Source organism: Haliaeetus albicilla, chromosome 16 (genome assembly GCF_947461875.1).
Source record: "Haliaeetus albicilla chromosome 16, bHalAlb1.1, whole genome shotgun sequence".
Lineage (NCBI taxonomy): Eukaryota > Metazoa > Chordata > Aves > Accipitriformes > Accipitridae > Haliaeetus > Haliaeetus albicilla.
In genome coordinates, this window is record NC_091498.1 from 33293008 (window position 1) to 33312393 (window position 19386).

At 43.4% G+C, this 19386-nt stretch overlaps 1 protein-coding gene across 2 annotated transcripts; it reads right to left on the reverse strand.

Moving 5' to 3' along the window:
- Positions 1 to 1177: 1177 nt before the first annotated feature.
- Positions 1178 to 19153, reverse strand: INCENP (inner centromere protein). Of its 2 annotated transcripts, XM_069804445.1 has the most exons (17): positions 18986 to 19153; positions 18784 to 18897; positions 17492 to 18273; positions 15543 to 15594; positions 15341 to 15374; positions 12946 to 13024; positions 12331 to 12382; positions 11891 to 12008; positions 11669 to 11803; positions 9271 to 9380; positions 8762 to 8882; positions 7866 to 7988; positions 7135 to 7307; positions 6748 to 6838; positions 5127 to 5240; positions 3797 to 3956; positions 1178 to 3059 (listed from the first exon to the last, which is right to left on the reverse strand). In XM_069804445.1, exons 1-17 carry the CDS (start codon positions 19126 to 19128, stop codon positions 2845 to 2847), a joined length of 2616 nt encoding a protein of 871 aa, XP_069660546.1. In that variant the 5' UTR covers positions 19129 to 19153; the 3' UTR covers positions 1178 to 2844. The 2 variants fall into 2 exon arrangements, with proteins under 2 accessions (XP_069660546.1, XP_069660548.1); XM_069804447.1 differs by lacking the exon at positions 5127 to 5240.
- Positions 19154 to 19386: the final 233 nt, after the last annotated feature.

The following is a 19386-nucleotide window of genomic DNA, read 5'->3' on the forward strand; positions in this document are numbered from 1 at the left end:
GCCATATTACTGCTAGTTCCCTGCCCACAGGTACCTGTGAGAATGGAGGTCATCTGCACATGTGGTGTCTGGAAAGCCTCAGGTACAGGAGTGTTTTGTTCATCAAGCCAAAGCCAGGCACAATGTGCTCTTTAATATTCTCATCAAGAAACATCTTTGCTTTTACTTGTTCTTTCTTGGAGCAGTTTTAGGTTTGAGACCTCAACTAACTGATGGCCGAGTTTACTTACTTGAGAAATACTGCTTTATGCTTGCCCCGTTATATTTTTCGAGGTATCTGCTGAGCACTAGCTGCAGTGACAGGTTAAGTGGATCTTGCCATTCTGTCACCTATGCTTTTATCAAACTTTTCTGTAAGTCAGAACAGGCAACAGAATACAGGAGCTGATTCAGAGCCAGGGGCAGGGGCAGAATAACCTCGGCATGCAACCAGGAATCTGTCTTGGAGAACAGCGAAATAACTGGGGTTTTATGGTTAAGACTGTCTTCACTCAGGAGCAGCTTCTAAAATCTGCCTGTGCAATACTTACTGAAATTCAGCCCACAGGCAGGACAGTCATCTAGAGCAGTATCTCCAGGGAGGCCCAGCTCTGGGTCAGGCACAAACCTAGTCAGGCTGTACCAGAAAGCACATGCACTTAGAGCTTAGGAAAGGCTGCCTGGGCAGGAATAAAAATTAAGATAAATACCTGAAATCAAGAGTGAAAATCTCTTTCTTAAAGTCTTGAGGTTGTAATTTCCTGGGATTTCTACTTGTGGTTTTTTGTGTGTTTTTAAATACCAGAGCTCCAGCTGTATACTGTGAGTGAAGTTCTTGCTCCAGCTGGTGGTAGCAATTCTGAAAATTTTCTGAAGTTATATAAGTAGTGAATTATAGGGATGTAGGTTAGTTTGTGGTAAATTCAATTCATGTATTCCTTAGCAAAGATTTCTGGGAATATATCATCATGCCAAACTGTCCCTCAGAAACAAAAGAAGAAAGTAAAACTAGTCAGCAAATTCTGCAGGGTTACCAAAGTACAAATATTTTCCGCTGTAGCAGGAATTATGAAGTTCTTCCTAGACAGAACATTCCTATCTTAAGGAAACAGTGCAAAAAGCAACCCAAAAGGACAGATTCCAAAATACTGTAGATTTTTCTAATAAAAAGCTATAATGAGTCCAGAAGAGAAGCCCAGAGATGATTTAACTCACTTTTATCAAATTGTCAGACATTCAAACAGCATTCAACTTTAAAGATTTCACCATTTCAGCAAGCTTTCTTACAAAAAGGTTATGTTCATTCTAAGATACAAAATTCAATCTACAGAGCTTCTATCGAAGTACAATCATCTCACAGATATAAACACTGATCAATAGCGTAGCATCTAGCAGTTGATGTATTTAAATATAAAACCCCACATCACTTTAAAGACATTTGCTTGCAAACAGTTCATTAATTATATGCACAAGGTAGAAGTCTCCTTACACATTGTATAATCTCCGTACAGTGTTTTGTTTAAAGGACCGAGTTGTATCTAAGGAGAAACAGTGTTCTTCAGCCTTTTGCTTACTGAAATTGCAGCCATGAATGCTCACCCATCTTTAAAACAAATCAAGCCACAAGATGAATCTGAGGTAAGAACCATATAGGTTGCCTAATTCGTAGAAGACAGACTTCCACAACAACCTACAGAGACGAATGTAACTGTTTCCCTTAAAATCTTCCAGTAAGCACTCTTCTACTGAGACCTTTACTCTCTGTACAGGAGCTTGTTGCAGAGAAAACACAAGTGCCTGTGCCATTTGCAAGTTAGGTGTAGAAAGAATGACTAAAACACCAAGTGCTCTTGGAACTGAAATTCTGAGCTGATATTTTGCTGTTAGGAGGAAATTGTCTTGATAACAGTCCATTTGACACTGTCTGATTGAACATGAAGTGCAAAACAGGCCTAGAAATAAAACCGATGCTGAACAAATGAAAGACGCAAGGGGAGAAAAGAGAAAGATAGGTTAAACTCATTCTTTCAATCCAATCTATGCCACAGACATGGAATTTAAATTAGAGAAACAAAATTCTATCAGAACCTTTGTACAATTTCTCTTAACAAAGCCTAGAACAACAAAGCCTAGGATCAACAAAGCCTGCTTACACTACTCTGGGTATTCCTGGAGACATAATTACACTGAGGGTCACATCTCTCTTCAACAGCTGAAGGAAGGGCAATAAAATCCTCTGGGTATTTCAGCCTGAGCTGTAGTAACATTGGCATCAATCTAGCGTAGGCACATAATTGCACTTGGTGTTGGCATAAAGTGTATTGCTGAAAAATGAAAAAATGAAATAATTTTGCAATTTGCAGGAGATGAAGACGACAGCTGCTAAAACCTTGCTTCTGCAGAACATCAGTAGTGCATATGTGGATTTTACCCAAGATGCGCGCAGTGGTCCTTAGCTGTACAAGTACTCTGGCTTCAGCCATGAGGTGGGCAGGGACAGTACAGACATACAATTTTTGTCTACTGCTGGCAGCTACTACCAGGCCTGCTTTGCTGAACAGGACAGGATCACACAGCTTAGGTGATGCACTATCATGACCTAAAGGTCTAAATCTTTGCCAGCGTAAAGCTAAGGGTAAAAAGGAGATGCATCTTTCCAAGGCAGTATCTCCCAAAAGCTTGCTGTTTTGCCTAACAGTGAGAAAATAAGCCCCGAAAACTGAAAATGCAAGAGGCCCAGTAAGAGCTGACATTTATTCAATGCTAATACCTAAAGATTTACAGATACTGAACAGTAACTCTTTTCTCACCTAGAGAGACAGAAATACATACCCACCGGTCCACAAGAAACAGCCACTGCCCACGTCAGTACTTTTTCAGGCTGTATGGCAGACCTAGAACCGATTTGGCACCTGGAAATGGTGGGGAACTCCACACAGCAGAGCTTGTGCGCTTGAAGTAGCGTGGTTTGCTTTTGTAAAAGATGTCCTCCAGCTTGGGGCTTGCAATCACCCCAAAGAGTGCATCAACATTGGGAGGGTTGTAGTACTGGCGGATTACAGCTTGGCTAAGCTGATTCCCTAGAGAAACAAAAGATTAAATTTTCATTAATTTTTTTAATTGAAATTGCTGTGCAGGCTGCTTGTATGCAATGTGTCCCTGCTCTCCTCATCTCTAATCAGAGATCACAAATGGGAGAAATCCTGCAGTATTTGATGTTTTAAAGCACCCTGTTTAAGCCTTAAGATTCACCATAGTTCACTTGGAGGGCAAATATCGCATGTGCTGAGTTCTGCCCAGGAACTAGAATAAGTTTGCAAGAGGCAAGGTTTCTCAGCTTTTCTTCCTGGAGATACCATTAGTTTCCCCACAACATCTTAGCTCCCCTGGGGTAGGTGGAATATGAAATCATGGAAATGAGTATTTCAGAACCAGAACAGCCAGTCTGAAACCTGGTCCATGACATCTGGCATTACTTTGCTTTTTAAAGCCAAATCAATGTCAAGCAGGCTCAAGGCCACAGCACTAATTCATAATTATTCCTTTCACGTTGGCAAAATGACACTAGAAGCTCTGTTAAGGCAGTTTAACAGAGTATTTTTTCCCCAACATTGTCGCAAGAAGGTCCCCAAGTGGCAGAGGAGCCCTTAACTCAGCACTCCAGCCACGCTGCTGGAGATTAGTACTTTTAACTACAGTGTGCAAGTAGGAGGAACTGGGCAAAAATTTTACACCAGGTCTTACTATCCATTGGAGCAAAGCTGTAGTAGGGTTTGTCAGGGGATCTCAGCACAGATATCAACCTGCTAACACATACCAGTGGCCCAGGCAGGGATGGGCTTGCGAGGCTGGCTTTCGTCATCAGTAGAGTCATCGCTATTCAGATCCATTCCATAGTTGTTTGGATTTACCGTGGGGGCCTTTGAATCTTTCTGGGCCTGTGGAGTCATCTGGTATGAATTGCAGGCAGGTGAATTCTAGAAGACAAATATATTCCACAGGCATTAGATACAATAGCACTGCTACGCTTCCGAGCTGCAGCAAGATGCTTGTCGGCTAGCGTACCTCAATATTCCATCTTTGCTTTATCGCATAATTGCAAAACCTGAAGTTTGGCAGTTCTAAAGTTTTGATCCAAGAACTTGACCCAAGTTCCAAAGTTTTGAGCCAGTTATGATTTTGCATTGCCTTCTCCTGTTTAATTAGGCTGCTTAACTGGATATGTATGACATGAACAAGCCAGCAATAGATGCATCTAATATACATACAGCAGTTCCATTCGATTCAAGCAAGGCTTGAATGAAGTTGTTACGTCCTCAAAGTTGGAGCTGAGTAATGTGCTTTAAATAGCCTGCAACCAAACTTCTGGGCTTAATAATATTAAACTGATTATTACCATGTAGAGAATATACACAGCTCAGGACAAACTGTATTAAAATTTTTATGGGAACAGCATGACAGGGAAACGCAAGTGATGAAGAAAAATCTAAAACTGCAAATTTCACCAACCATGAAATATATCTAGAGTTGGAAAGTTTTTCTTCCTCATAGGACGCTGCCTTCATGGCTTTATGTCCATTAACATTAACTCATATTTCACTAGTTTTGCACTTAAAGATTAAAATATATAGCTTTGCAAGGAGATAAAGATCCATATATTTGTTTTCAATGTTCAAGACCTGTACATTCACCTGCAGGTTTTTCTCAAGTTCCATCAGCAGTGAGGCCCAAATGCAATACTCTTGCACAGACTCTGCTGCCATCCTGTGGCTGTTTCCAGCTTTGAACTTAAATAACATTTGCAACACCTCTTCCGCCTGTGAGGTTCATCCAGTATTTAAAGAGGAGCTTAAAAAGGCAAGGTAATTGTAACAGCTACTGCCTTATCCTGACAACAAGAAAACCCTGGCAAACACTTGCTGCTTCTCTTCCCTCCTTTTGACTCCCCAAAAGTTATTTAAATACTCAAGGCCACCAGGAGTCAACCTCAGATAACAAGGAAAAACATTTACAGAATCCCTTCATTACTGAAAGGGAATATAAAAAGCAGAGGGTAAAACTGCCCATTGTAACAGCATGTCAATGCTGGAATCAAAGTTCTCTGATGTCATCCCTTAAAGAAATTTCACCAGAGAGCGCAGAATTACCTCTTTGTTTTCTAGGTGCTGTGTTTGGGCTATATCTTTAGCCTTTTGTTCCTTTGGTAGTTTCTTCTGTTCTTGCTCCTGACTCTTCATCTCTGCTAGCCTCTGCTCCTCCTGCTGGCAAGCCAATGCCACAAATTAATTAATCTTATGAACTAAGCTACGCTGTTAACCCGGGGATCCATTTTTTTGACATGCAAAAAAAAAAAAAAATAATCTAAGCACCTGATTGCAAGTCTTTGTTGCTTGTGATGCTAAGGATCACTTTGAACAAATGCAATGCAACGGTTAGCTTTCCTCACAAAGTGGCACAAACTGACCTTCCCATTTAAGAGCATTAGTTCCCGTCCTCTGATAATGCAATGACCTCATGCTTTGAAAAACTTGCTACTGACTTTATCTTCAGGATATAAACATCAGAATGCAGCTGACCATCTGCAGATGGAAAAGTCTATGCTACTGATCTTAGCCTCTTTTTAGACTAATAAACAGTATTTTTATAGACCAAGTCATCCTATTGTACAGTAACCATCCCAAACAGGTCAAAAGAATCTCACCCTATGAATGCTTAGTTTTTCCTACTGAATCTGAAGGAAACCAAGAGGCTGCTAACTCAAAACAGTAGACATCTAAAATCTACTGAAATAAATCCCACCCAGTCTTAACGGCAGAACAAGTTGTACTGAGGTCTACCATCAGCTGCCTGTCAACTTCACAAAGCTAACTGAGAGCGAGGGGCTTGCTGGGCATGGAGGGATCCCCACCAAGGAATTCAGCTCCCTGAGGGCAGCTGGACAACTGCTGTCAGTGTGCTAATACCACAGCTCTGCTAAGTGGAGTGACAATGATTTCAGGCAAATGTTGGAAAATTTCCAACCAACTAGTCCACCCTTCTGTTCTTTCTCACAAATCATCTTGAAAGCACGAGTTCTCCCAGATCTTATATAAATCAAAAAGCAACAGTCCCAATAGCAAAAGGTTTGCTACCAATTCCCAGCAATTACTCTGTGCAAATACTTCAGAAGGCACATTCCAAAAGCTACCCGAACGACACCTGTGGGCTTTATCTCTGCTCTGGTGAAAATGTATGTTGCAAGTTAAGCAAAAACCTGAGCCTATCCAGCTGCAGTTGCTTTATTCAAATAGCATGAACTGCCAAGGCATCAAAAGTTCCCTCTTCAATACCACAAGCAAAAACACCTGCTTAGTTTATCTATGCTGCATGACTGTTGCAGAAAAAGCCTACAAGTCTGTACTTGTGGTTCTGTTGAAAGTGGCACAAATGTAAAATTAAGATGTTGCTTCTGAAAAGTCTGGAATAAATTATTGATATCAAGAGAGGTGCGGATACACCTGGGCACAGAAAGGGGGAAAAGCTGAAAACCTCACTTCAATTCAATGTGTGTGTTTTCTGTTCTTTCTTCTTGCACTGCTGCCATCTAAAGAGAGCAAGTATACCTTCTGAAATGGACAGAGAACAGACTTTGGTTGGCTCAAGTTCAGAAGTGCAACAACTCACTCATCAGGGTTCTTGATGGCTTCACAGCTCAGCTGCTCCTAACAGTAACAGCTACTGAAGTCAGATCCATGTGGCTCTACCCATCTACAAGTAGAGAGTACTTACTTCTTTCTTTTCTGTCTCTTTGTGGAGCTGTTCTTTAGCAGACAACACTTCCTTTTGCAGGCGAGCAGCTTTCTCCTGCTGTTCATGTAGCCTGAGAACCAAAGCAACAGACCATTACTCTCAAAACTATGCAGGGGTACCCTCCCATCCAGTGCCTGCTGCAAACCCCTCTTTTTCTCCCAGCTTTTCAGGGCACATCCCACCATACTTCCTATGTTATTGAGCCCAGAATTTCTTCTTGGCATCTCAGTACACATAATGGTCCAGAGTTACACCGACAGCACAAAGTAGCTCTTCACTGCTTGGGCGTTTCAATAGAGCCCTCAGTTACTGCTTCTTTTCAAAGTCCCAGCACAGAATTTAGTACATAAATAGATATTGTCTTACTTTTCTGCCTGGATCCTCTCCTGTTCCTTCTTCTTCTCCATCTCTCTCTCTACAGCCAGTTGTTTCTCTCTCTCCTGTTCTGCCTGTCTCTGCTCAGCAATCTTCCTGGCACGTTCCTGCTCCTCTTCCTTCCTCTTCTGCATTAGCTCTTTGTGCCGACGTTCCTCCTCCTCCTGGTAAACCCAACAAGGCAATTAGACACCTTACATTGCAGAGGAACAAGCTCCAGAATAAAGGAGCAGGAACACCTTATTTGACTCAAGTCTCCAGCACCTATCAGTACACAGCAGGGAAGCAACTCAGGGCTTAAGTCCCAGTGCTTTCAAGGTAGGTGCATCATCTCTCCAGCTATTTCAATGCTGGCCTTCCCCTGCCCACAATGTACCCCAAAGGGCCTAATGGCCACCATGCTTTGGATCTCTGAGAGACAGGTTTAACTGAGAAATTTTAATACGTGCCAATCCACAAATTAAGGTCTTTAGTAAGAATCTGTCCAGAACTGCAGAAGAAATGTGGGTCACAATCACCACTAACAGCTTACAGCATATTGCAAGAGGAAGCAGGAAGCACAACACTGCAGAGAGCTTTAAGGACAAAGACTCTCCGCTACACTAATTTCACTCAGTTGTTTTGTGTTAGTACTCCCACTGGATTCCTTGCTTACAAAGACTGTGGCAGACTGTGGCCATTCTAATTGCATGCAGGATGACAGGATGGGCTCCAGCACAGACCTGCTGCAGTGCTTTTTGTTTTCTGGCCTCTTCATCATGCCTGCGCCGGGCCTCTGCTTCTTCCATTTTCTTGGCAGCTGCTTTCTTTTTCATCTTCTCTTCTGCCAACCTTTCTTCCCGCACCTAAGACACACATGTAGCTAGCCGAATACCTAAATCTCAGATGGGAGAGTTCTCTGTGCATGTGAAATACCATAGCAGCAAGTCTCAAAGATGCAGAGCTTCCACCCTCTCACAAAGCAAAAGCTTCCTTTTTTGCCACCAGGAGCCAATGGGATCTGTGCTTTATTTTAAAAAGGTAATATTTAGGGAAATGACCTTCTTTTACATCTCCATAGGAAGAGCTGATCCTATTCTGGTATTTATACACCTAATACCACAAAAAACATCAGAATATTTTCTCAGAACCATGAAATAATAAAAGCAGATGGAGATAATTAAAGCAGAGAAATGACTGCTATGGTCCCATGTGCAAATTGTCTGAAAATCTCAGATACAAGAAAGGGTCTGGAGGAAGTATGTTTATTTTCACCTTTTCATCTATTAGTCAGATGGGAGAACAACTTCAAGTAGATAAAGCCTCAGGGCCATTAGGCTGGCTTTATCTACTTGAAGTTCTTCTCCCATTTGTCTAACAGAGCCTTGCTAAAGCCCATTTAGATTCATAATTCTGGAAAATAAGGGTTTTCATCTGCCATTTGCTGTAACCAAGAGAAAGGCAGTCACTCAGAATCACCAAGTTTCTGGAAAGATCTTTATTCAACCATCCTCCAGTTCATTCTCTAGATTTCAACAGCCTCAGTTCCTCTCTTTCTGGAAGGCATGGTCATGTGGCATCGTCTACCGCAACAGACTTTATTCTCCCAAATAAACTCTATAAGTATATTGGGCCTTACCTTCTCAGTCTTCTCATCAAACAGAGCTATCTTCTGCTCAATGCGCCTTTTCCTCTCTTCCTCTATTTGTTCTGCCCGTTCCCGAGCTTGCAACACTTTGCGCAGGCGCTCCTCACGCTTCCTATAGGACACAGCCCAACTTCATCATTGTAGTCCAGCTAGATGAGTTCTTTACAACTCAAATACAAGGCCAACAGACACAGCTCTTGGGCAGCATGAAATTCACTGAACGAAATACACCATTCATTTAAGCATTAGCAATATTTTTAAGGTCCACCTGAGACAGAGGACTTAAGACAAAAAGCTGAAGAAGCAGTCAGCTAGGATAGTTAACTTTTCATTAGCATTCTAGACAGATACTATGAGAACAAATATTGTCTTTGCAGTGTGAAAGCAGGCCAACAAGAATTTTTGCTGCATGTAAGAACACTGCAAGATAAAAGACCTAGATATAGGGACCTACAGGTGCAGAGAGAGCAGTCTAGACAAGGGAGAAAGCATATACTCACAGCCTTGCCTCTTCTAGTCGCCGTTTCTTTTCTTCCTCCAGTTTTTGTTTTCTCAGCTGCTCAGCTTCTTGCTTTTTTCTCAGAGTCTCTAGCTTCTGTCTCTCCTTTTCCTAGGTGGATTGAAATGTGATTATACCTACCTGCCAGGGCTTCCTTCTACCTCAATTTGCTCAGGTTAATGGCCCAGAGGTAACACCGAGGAACTGCAGCCAGAACCAAAGGATGGTAACAAGCCTGAAACAGAGCTCAGGTAGCCTGTGATGTGGTCATGAATGTTTGGGAACAGATGTGATAGAAAACAAGGCAGTGGTATTAATCTTAGAAAGTGAGAGAAACTGGGCAGCTGAAACAGAAGCATCAGCTCCTGAAGTCCAGGCAGCTTCCGCAGAGATTGCAGACAGACAGCACTGTGATTTATGTTGGTAAAAAGAACCAAAAAAGCAGTGTTAATGCTTGGCAATGATACTGACATCCTGCAGCGAGTGCAGGGGACAGATGGTGCTCTAGGAAACACCTTACTTAACTCAGAGCTCCCACTGGTGTCTTTGCTTCCCACAAAGCTTCATGTCATGGTAAACCACCACCATTTAGACAGGTGCTTACAGCTTGTTTCAAGCACACAGTCAGCCCCACATGTCATTCAGGCAGAAATGCAGGACATTTGTCCCATTTTTTCCAAACAGTCCAGCTAACTCAGCCTAAGTGTACTGTCAATTAGAAGAGCAAGATCCGGCCAGCACTACAGTCAGAGCAAACAGATTAAGATAAACTAATGCCAGACTTGATACTGCAGATGCCTAATTATGACAGGCCTGCCTGGTTTTAGTACAAACCCATTGATAAGCACGGTGAACTATTCAAGTGATTACCCTATGCTGGGCTCCATGTTGTAAATGATTGGTGTTATTAGTATCTAAACTGGCTAATTTGAAACTAACAATTATATCTTATTGCTCCGGTGCTATTTAGTTACATTTAGCCCCCACAAAATAAAAATCCTGAGAGCAGGTTGGCCACACCAAAATAAAACCTAAAATGTAACATTTGATGAACTGACAGCAACAAAGGATGCACTAGTCAGAAGACTCTTCTCATCATATTAGGTCCTTTGCCAATACAGACACTAACATCAACAGGAACACCAGTGAGATTGAAGCTCAAATCCTTCACTACTTCCTCATGATACACTCTTCTTATCTGCTGGAGTACAGCAGCAACCATGACAGCTTTAAGCAATACAAAGAAGTTCTGTTACTAGGTTGCTAGATAGAAGCAACATGCAGTAAAACCAGTTTCTGCAGTATGCCCTCCTCTCTGTCCCCAACTCTCCTGCAAGTGAAAACAAGCCCTAGAACTACCTTATTTTGCAGGCAAGTTGTTGGGTATTAGAAGTACAAGCAATCTATGCTCAGCATGCCAGCTTCTAGCATGTCCCTAGGTCCATCTGTGAAGCTACACCCTTGTACTTGGCTGACACTGTCAGAGAGCTGTTCTGGAATAGGAACTACAGCACATTGATTGAAACCTGCTTTTCCTTGAACACTGACTTCTCTTCCAAGTCAAATACCAAATCTAAATGCAGATCAGGCAAGAGTAAGGGCTGCCCATCAGTGATCGGGTAGTATTCCTACTGCAACTCCAGCCCATATAATTAAGTGATCATGATTTATGACCTGTGTAAGCAGAACACAGGGAAAACCAACTCCCTTTGGAAATCTAGAACCAGATCTCAAATCCCATCCACCCAAAGCACTAGTCTGTTTGGGGTACAGGTGCTTCCCCAGTGATGCTATAAACTTCACTGTGGTATTGCATAGGTAGAGGCATCGGCCTGCAAATAGCAAAGGTGCGTTGTTTGTCTTTGCTGGTTGCAACAATTATACTACACTGATATTGATGCCTATTAGATTTGGATACTGGCATACTTGTCTCACTGACACAGCAGTCTCCTATTCAGGACAATCTCATGTTTCTTCCTGCTTCAAAGGTCTGAAAAAACTCAGAACACCAGAAGCTTGGATTTAAGAGGCATTTGCTCAGATCTCACTCACTAAAAAGAAGTCCTAGAAAGGAGACTGTGGATGTGCAGACTTTAGTTTATATATACACCTCAACTGCAGTATTCAAAATCCTTGTGATTTTCATTTCCCAGTTTTCATTCCCAACTGTTACTTGCTAATACCACAGGGGAATGCTACAGTAATAAACCTTAGAGTCCAAATTAGAACTCTTTAGGAAGCTGCCTAATCACAATTTTATTTAGTTTATGTAAGTGTAAACAGACTGCTTAAAGTTACTTCTTTGTTTTGTATGGGTTGAAAAGTTTCTTTCATGTCTGTGCTTTAACTTAGACACTCATCAGACCATCATGTACTAGCTTAAAACAGTCTCATCTTACCTTGGGATTAGATTGGAGAGGAGTGTTGTACCTGATAAAAGATTTTATTACTCCATTTCTCCCCACAGAGCTTGGCGTCATGAGGAGCTGGTTCTTCTGCACAGTGTGCAAAAATGTTTTGAAAGGACGTACAACCTATGAGAGCAAAGCCAAAAATGATCCTCAGGAGCGTGAGTATGAAGCAGGTCTTGGTGAAGTACATCAGGGTTACAAGGATCTTACTTTGCTGGCTGGAAAGGTAGGGGACGGGGTTTTTCTTCTTGGAGGAGAAAGCCCTCCATCTTCTGCCTGCTGATTGTCATAGCGTTCATCCACAGCTCTTTTGTAACTTGGCTTTCTCCTGTGAGAAAAATGCAGTCCATCACACATGGCAAATCCTCCTGATTGTCTCAAAGTCAGGTTTAAAAAAAGGTCATAAAACTATCCTAGCTTAAAAGATATTTCATTGTGTATACACAAGTAGGTATTAAATAAAAAATTTCTAATGTGATAGAAGATACAAATTAAATCCTCTTTTCATAGAGGCAGAGGAAACTTACTGCAAAAGTTTCACAGCCACAAAACACTGAAGCCATTTAACAATGTTCAGCATTGAACCTGCTTTGAACTGAACTACAGATCTCCAGAGGCACCTTCCAACCAGAATGATTCTACGAACATACCTGGCACTCTGGGGTGGTTCCTGGGTCTCCCCATTCTTATTTAAGTTGCTTTCTGAAAAAAAACCAAACCAACAGTTACACTGCTAATTCTAGCAGAAAAAAAAAATCCCTTCCAACCCAGCTTTGAAAGCAGACAACAGATTTAGCAGCTCACTAAATAGCAAAAAAATCTGCCATGAATTATGCACAGCAGGACTTTTCTTGCTTTCAGCAAGCAACTGCACAGTGCCATTCAAACCTAGAAATACAAAATAAAGCAAAGCTGTCTAAAGTAATCTGTGGTATGCAGTTTGCACTAATGCAATGCTATTGTGTTCTGCACAGATACAGAGCGACTGCTTGCTTCAGAAACAGGGTTCAACTAGGTCTCCCAGGGAGAACATGCATCCCTCCATCTTCATTACATCTGTTTCCATGTGCTTCCCAGGGTGGAAAATAACTCCAGCACAGAATTTCCTAACTGTTAATCTCTTCAAACAAATCCTTGCTTGTCAAAGGTTAGTCTTTCAAACTGGGCTGTCAAATTAACTAGCCAATCTTTCAAACCTCCCAGTCAGCCTCCCAACAAAGTGACAATTTTTTAAAATTCTGCCACAAAAATTGTCTGGAAGCTACCGTTGTTGCTCGTCTCCTGCAGCTGTTCATTTCTGCTGATAGTTCGAGAGCGAAGGGACATTTGTGGACTTTGAGGACTCTGTAGGAAAAGCAAATGGGTTTCAGCACAATTCTCGCACAGAAACAGCCAATTACTGTTTCAAATCATTATGTCATTCTGACAAGAACACTCTCTGCAATATTACCAGAGACTGCAAAACCACATACATAGTATAAAGTATTGGTGGCAGTACCCAGAGTGAAGTCCTAACCTCCAGCTGCGAAAAATACCTCAGGACACCATCTTGGTAAATTCCTTGATGTCATGTCATCACTAGAAGCAGGGATGTTAACAGAACACAAGTATCTGCAACAAGGGATGCACTGCTTAAACTGAACTCATAAACTATTAAGGACAAAAGCATTTCAAGTTGGAAATCTGTTTATGCTTGCTGGACTTTTGGCAAGAGTCAGGCACCGCTTATTTTACTTAGCAGTGATGAATGGACAGAGAGACAGCAAACAGCTCATTGCCTTGATTTATCTGTTTCTGTTATGAATGTGACAGGCATTGCTATTTGCCACCTTTGCACTTAGACCGATAAAAAATTACTTCTGTTGTGATAATGGTTTTATATGCCTGCAAGAGAGCTGGCAATGGCTTTTGAAATCTGCACTCTGCTAGCAATGCAAGCATTAACTCCACTCCCCAAACCCATGTTGGCCAGCATGTACGCTGGCAGACACAAAGGAGTTGGGAAGAGAATAAAAAAGAAGTATGGAAACTTTATCCTCCCCAAATGCTTCTGTAGGGTCTTATCCTAAGGCTAGGTATAGGAAGCATCTTGTAACGCAGCAGAATGACATAGATCTAATTCATTCGAGATCAGGCCTGAGAAGAATCTGACCTTTAAGTAACAGCATGTATACAGGTACTGTCTTTACATGTTCCCATAGACAAAGATGTTTTCTAGTTTGAGAAGGTTGCTGAGTCACATTTTCACGCTGCTCACAGCTCCCAGAGGAAGTCTCTGGCAGAAACCAAACCACATTTGGTTTGCCAAGAAAACTGCTGATAGATAGAAAGACAGATAGATAGATAGACAGAAAGACATACAAACAGAAAGAAAGAAAGGGGGCGGTAACCTGGTGACATAGGCTAAGAATGGGACAGGCTACAAGGTCCCACTCCCAACAGCAGCAGTATAGAAATAAAAGATGAGGATCAAGGGTAGATCAAATACACTACATGGACTAGACTGTATTTATAAATTCATCAGGGTACAGAAACAAAAGATAAGAGTCCTCTATTCACAGATCTGCAAAGCAGTCTGTCAATTTTTCCTCTTCTCGCCGTTTTCCCTTTAAGCTTTTCTACAGTTCTAACTCAGGCAGCTAAAAATCCAAAGGCACTAGAAAAACTGAGTTTATTTGAACTTTTGCAGATCTACTGACAAGCACAGCCATAAAAGCACGTATAAACCTGTCCTTGTTTACAGAAGTGCTTAAGGCCACAGAACTCCACTCCATTAATTCAGTCTTTGCTTATTGAAAATTATTCTAGACAAAACACTGACATAATCCTGGGGTTTCTTCCTCAGGAGGGCAGTGAGAATTGTGGAGGGATATGTTTTGACCTTAATGATATTTACAAATTTCTGTGGTTGTCTGAAGACAAACTGACAAGCTTTGAATAATCTGCAGGACTAATGAAAAGGTCAAAAGAAGCTTTAAAAATACAGAAATAGTAATAGCGTACAAACTGTGTCCAACTGAAAAAACTTCCCTGAACTGTAAGAAGGTTATTTATCCGTATAGATTCAGGATTGAATTTTCATACAACTGATCTCTAGCCAGAGGCTAAGAAGCAAGAGCCAGAAAGCAGGACTTGACTCTGAATGCCAGTGATACCAAGGTCAGTATTCAGTGCTGGTATGCATCAACCCATCATTTACATTTACATCTATTTATGCTAAATGACAGAGAGAATGCTATTTTGTAGTCAAAGCTAGCCTTGGCTTTGAAAGCACCTGAGATTGTAACACCATACTGACAGAATACCTCTACTTGCATCCAAAATAAGCCTTGGGTCACATGTGCTTATTTTCCAAAGAAAACTTTACTGGGTTTTGTTTTGCCAATTTTGGAACATTGTGATTAAAACAGACTTGACAATCTAGAATTTATCTAGTCTGTGTATCAGAACCAGGGAGGCTATGTATAGGCTCATGCATGTATGCGAGCCAAGTGCTCTATGCCTTCTCTATTCAAGTGCTATGCAGCCCGTTGACCAAATCCAGCGATCTGTGGCCAGAGCTCCTTAACTCCCCAATAACAAATGAGAGGTGTTTTCAACACATTTTGCTTGCAAGTCCACACAAACAGAAATGCTTTTAAATCTCTCCTCAAATCTTACCAACTTGGAGGGGGTACAAGGTCCAGGAGGAGGCCTAGAAAAAAAAAAATAAAGAAAAAAGGCATCCATGTTTAATAACATCAAGGAAACTGGGAAGCCACTTGTTATCTGCAAGCAGTGCATTTTATACCAAGAATGTCACTGTAAAAAAGTCCTCCAAGCAGGATATTAAGGATAAAGAAATATCTTAAAGTAGTCTCACCCAGTTTTGACAACTGTTTCTTCATCCTCTGGTGCCTCTCCAGAGCTGGAGACTGCAGGAAAAGAAAAAAATGCCAGAGCTATAACATACAGGTGCAGGCCAAGACTCTTTGTAGGAGCAAAGTTCACTCATGACTGTTATAGAGGCATTTGCTCTGCCTCCTGGGTTACTGCCTACAATTCAAATGCATGCTGCTACAAGAAAGGGCAGCTGAATATACCTAAGTAGCACTAGAGAAAATGCTGCCTGCAATTTTAATATAAGAAAACAGATGTTTTCAATTATAGATGAGTTCTAAGTAATATTCAATGAGTTTACATTAAGAGTGACTAGGTTTGGACTCAGACTCATTTTGCAGGGCCACATCCAAGTATTAGCAGTATTTAAAAACAGCATTATTTACAGTCCCAGTGCTGCTTCCTGCTAAGCATTCCAGCTGGTTCAATGGTAGCTAGCTTTTAAGTACCATCACAGCTGGGAACTGCTGTTAATAATTAAGGCAGCAATGCAGCTTCAGCCTGGGTGGAGTACACAAGGGCAAACTTTGCACAGGGGAAGCATGCAGTCTGCTCCCATACTTCCATCGCGGGTGTTATCGAGGAAAGCACAAACACACGTGCTGTGTACACAGATCCAGTGCAAGATCTGCTGCATCAGAGGCACAGCAGATACACTCTGCAGTCAATTAACGTGCTTTGGGCTTTTGGACATTCACCAGCTCAACTGGAGCTGCCTGAAACATCTCAGTTCCTCTCCTTACACCTAGAAATTTTGACTAGGTAGAAGAACAGTCATGTCAAGTAGCGCAAAGGGAAGAAATAAAGCCTTCCTTAAACCTCCCAGGTAATCCAGATCCAGACAATATGGACTGATCATTTAAACTAGGTAGATAAAGCTATTTCAGTGCCTCTTCGAAGTTACAGATGAGGAGACTTCCCTACAGTTTCATTTTTTACTGAGGGACCTCTCAACACTGCACTTAGAAACTTACACAGCACTCCACACTACCCTGTTACCGGCACAGGAAATCCTCTACAGTGCTCTGGTTCTGGAAAAACATTCAACTAGAACAGTTAAGTTGGTATGGAAAAAAAATACTACAGTGCTTGTCCAAACATATCCTTCTACAGCAAAAATAGGATAACTCTTCAAGAAAAGTCAGTTTTATACAGCACAAATCCCACAAAGCTAGAACACTGCAGATGAACACATTACAGTAATGTTATTTCAGCTGTATTAGTTCTCCCTTCAAACAAAAAAGTATGCTGTGCAAAAGAGCCAATCTCTCCTCAACATCAAATTGTGTGGAAGAGGTTCTCCTGCATCATCTGCATTTCAGGAGCCATTTACTAATCCACCACTTACTAGCCACTTCTTTCCCTCAGCTTGAAAAAAGTGATGCTATATCCATCACTGTTCTGCACCAAATCCAATGCTTGCGTTCCAGTAGCACAGAAGAATATTTAAATCAGTTTATCCTTCACTGAAGTTACTCTAGAACTAGCAGCCAGATTTTGCTTAGGGCAGTGCATCTGTGATAGCTACCTCATTTCCCAGAAAACATGCAGGCCTTTGTAAGAGCCTATACCCCTCTTAAGCAGCCACCAGCAAAAACAAACCCCGTTCGCCAGCTTCCTCCTTAGCTTTGCAAGCTACACCACAGAAACTCAGAGACATTAAGGTTGTTCTCCCAGATGATTTACAAGGCTGAATTCACAGGCCACAAACTAGCAGTTACCTGGGTTTCTCTACTTACATAGGTCTCTAGAAAGCCAGTTAGAACATCCACAATTAATTGCAGTTTGGCTAGCCTAGGAGGATCAGCTGCTACACCCAAAGTGAAGAACTAACTCCGTAACATTGTTTTCCTTCAGCAGCAAAAAGCAGTACATCGACAAAAAGAGCAGGAAAGGTGCAAAGCAAATTCATCTGGTGACATCCAATCTTACCATCCATGCGACTGGAGGACACAGATGACTTCTGAGCTGCCTTCCTCTTGACCATTCCCCTGGCGACAGATTTCCGCATCATACTTTCCCTCTTGCTGGCTAGTGAGTATTTCTCTGCCAGGGAGGTTCTGTGAGTCATGGAAGTTTTACCCATCAGACTCCTGCGCACTGAGCGACGGCTCAGCCTGGAGCCTGTCGGAGTCCCTGGGCTATCCCTTATGTGCTGGGAAAGCTCCTTATCAGACCCCTCTTGTACCTCAGCAGAGTCATCTACCTCCTCCAGCCTAGGCCCTTCACTTAAAACAACTGTAGTATTAGCTGCCTTTGCTGTCTTCAGCTGGGACATAGCCTCGCTTTCTCCGGCATCGTTTGCCTCGGGGGTATGAGGGATCATCAGCTCAAAGGCTGTGGGCACAGGCAGTGATTTGGCAACACTGCTTTCCCTGGGAGAACCATCATCTGAGCTCAAGACAAAGGTCATGGAGAGCTTCTCTGCTGCTTTAGATGCACTCTTCTGGACGTGTAGCTCAGTGATAATGTGATCACTGACATCAGCTTCTACTAAGGGAACCTTCCCTTCTACTTGCTGGACAGGAGGGGTCTCAGGAAGGACCTGGGAGCTTTTAGCAGATGTTGCAGCCTGGGATCTTGTCACACGTTGAGGTGGACAGATTTCTTTGGCCTCAGCCCTGATTAGTTCCAGGTTTTCTTTATTCCGGAGTCTTTGAGAGTATCGTATGGAGGGTACCACCTTGACACTGCTATTCCTCCTTCTAGATAACCTAACAACAGAAACAGCATATTAGACTGGAACTGAATTCCAGGATAGACCGAAGCCCTTCTGCCCACAAACGAGAACTCGCAGACAGCAAAGCTAAAACACGTGGGACGAGCCCCTCTAAGAGCTTAACACTCAGAAAGCTGCAGAAAGCGGCTCACACAGACAGTAGCAAGTGTACATCATTGCTTTAGAGCAGAAGAGATAACTAAAGAAAGGGAAACAGAGACATAAAAGGGAACCGAGTGAGGAAGACCAGTGCCTTTCAAGAGGCCCCCTGGGCTGGGCCTTTAACCAGGCTGGAGGAGGGAACGCCAGGGCACAGGCTTCGCGGGAATCACCCTGCGGCCTCCTGCAGCGGGATTTTCAGCCTCCCGCCAGCTCCCTCCCTCCTCCAGGCGCTGAGAGGACCGCTCGGCTCCACCAGCCGCCGGCCCGGCCTCTCCCCAACGCGGCGCTGTCCGGGCTCTGGCCCCCCCCGCCGTCCACCCCGGGAGGGCCCCGGCGGGCCTACCTCTTCCTGCTCGGCTCCTGGTTCTCCTCCTGCAGGGCGGAAAGGCGCTTCCTCCGCTGCCGGTTCTTCTGCGACGGCGTCTTGGGCATCAGCTCCGGCTCGTCGCTGTAGTGGCTGTGAGAGGAAGAGGAGAGGCGAAGGGGGGTGTCAGCGCGGGGAGCGGCCGGTACCGGCCCGGTGCGGGACCGGCGGGGGTCGGTACCTGCTGAACATCCTGGCCGCCTCCTCACGGATCTCCTTCAGCCACACTAGGTCGGTCTCGTCCACCTGCCGCAGGAACTCCGCCAGCCGCCTGTTGCATACCGCCGGCAGCTGCGCCGGGCCCGCCGCCGCCGCCGCCATCATCGCCTCAGCCGACCCTGCCCCAACCGCCCGCCCGCGCGCGCGCCCCCGACCCAGCCCCACCGCCCGCCTGGAATTCAAACCTAGTGCCCGCCTTCCGCCCTGCCGACGTCACCGCCCCGCCAGCCTATCATCGCCGCGCCGCACCGCCCCCGCCAGCCCGCCCTTCCCCATTGGCTGCGAGGCGACCACGGGAGCACTCAAAATCGGCTCCCCTCTGCTCGCCGACCTCTGTGGCCGCGGAGGACTTAGCTTGGAAGG

Coding starts and splice junctions, on each gene's coding strand:
- INCENP (XM_069804445.1), bottom strand. CDS start 19,128: ATGATGGCGGCGGCGGCGGCGGGCCCGGCGCAGCTGCCGGCGGTATGC. Junction 12,383..12,945: donor GCAGGAGACGAGCAACAACG/GTAGCTTCCAGA, acceptor GTTTTTTTTCAG/AAAGCAACTTAAATAAGAAT. Junction 7,308..7,865: donor AACAAAAAGCACTGCAGCAG/GTCTGTGCTGGA, acceptor TGGGTTTACCAG/GAGGAGGAGGAACGTCGGCA.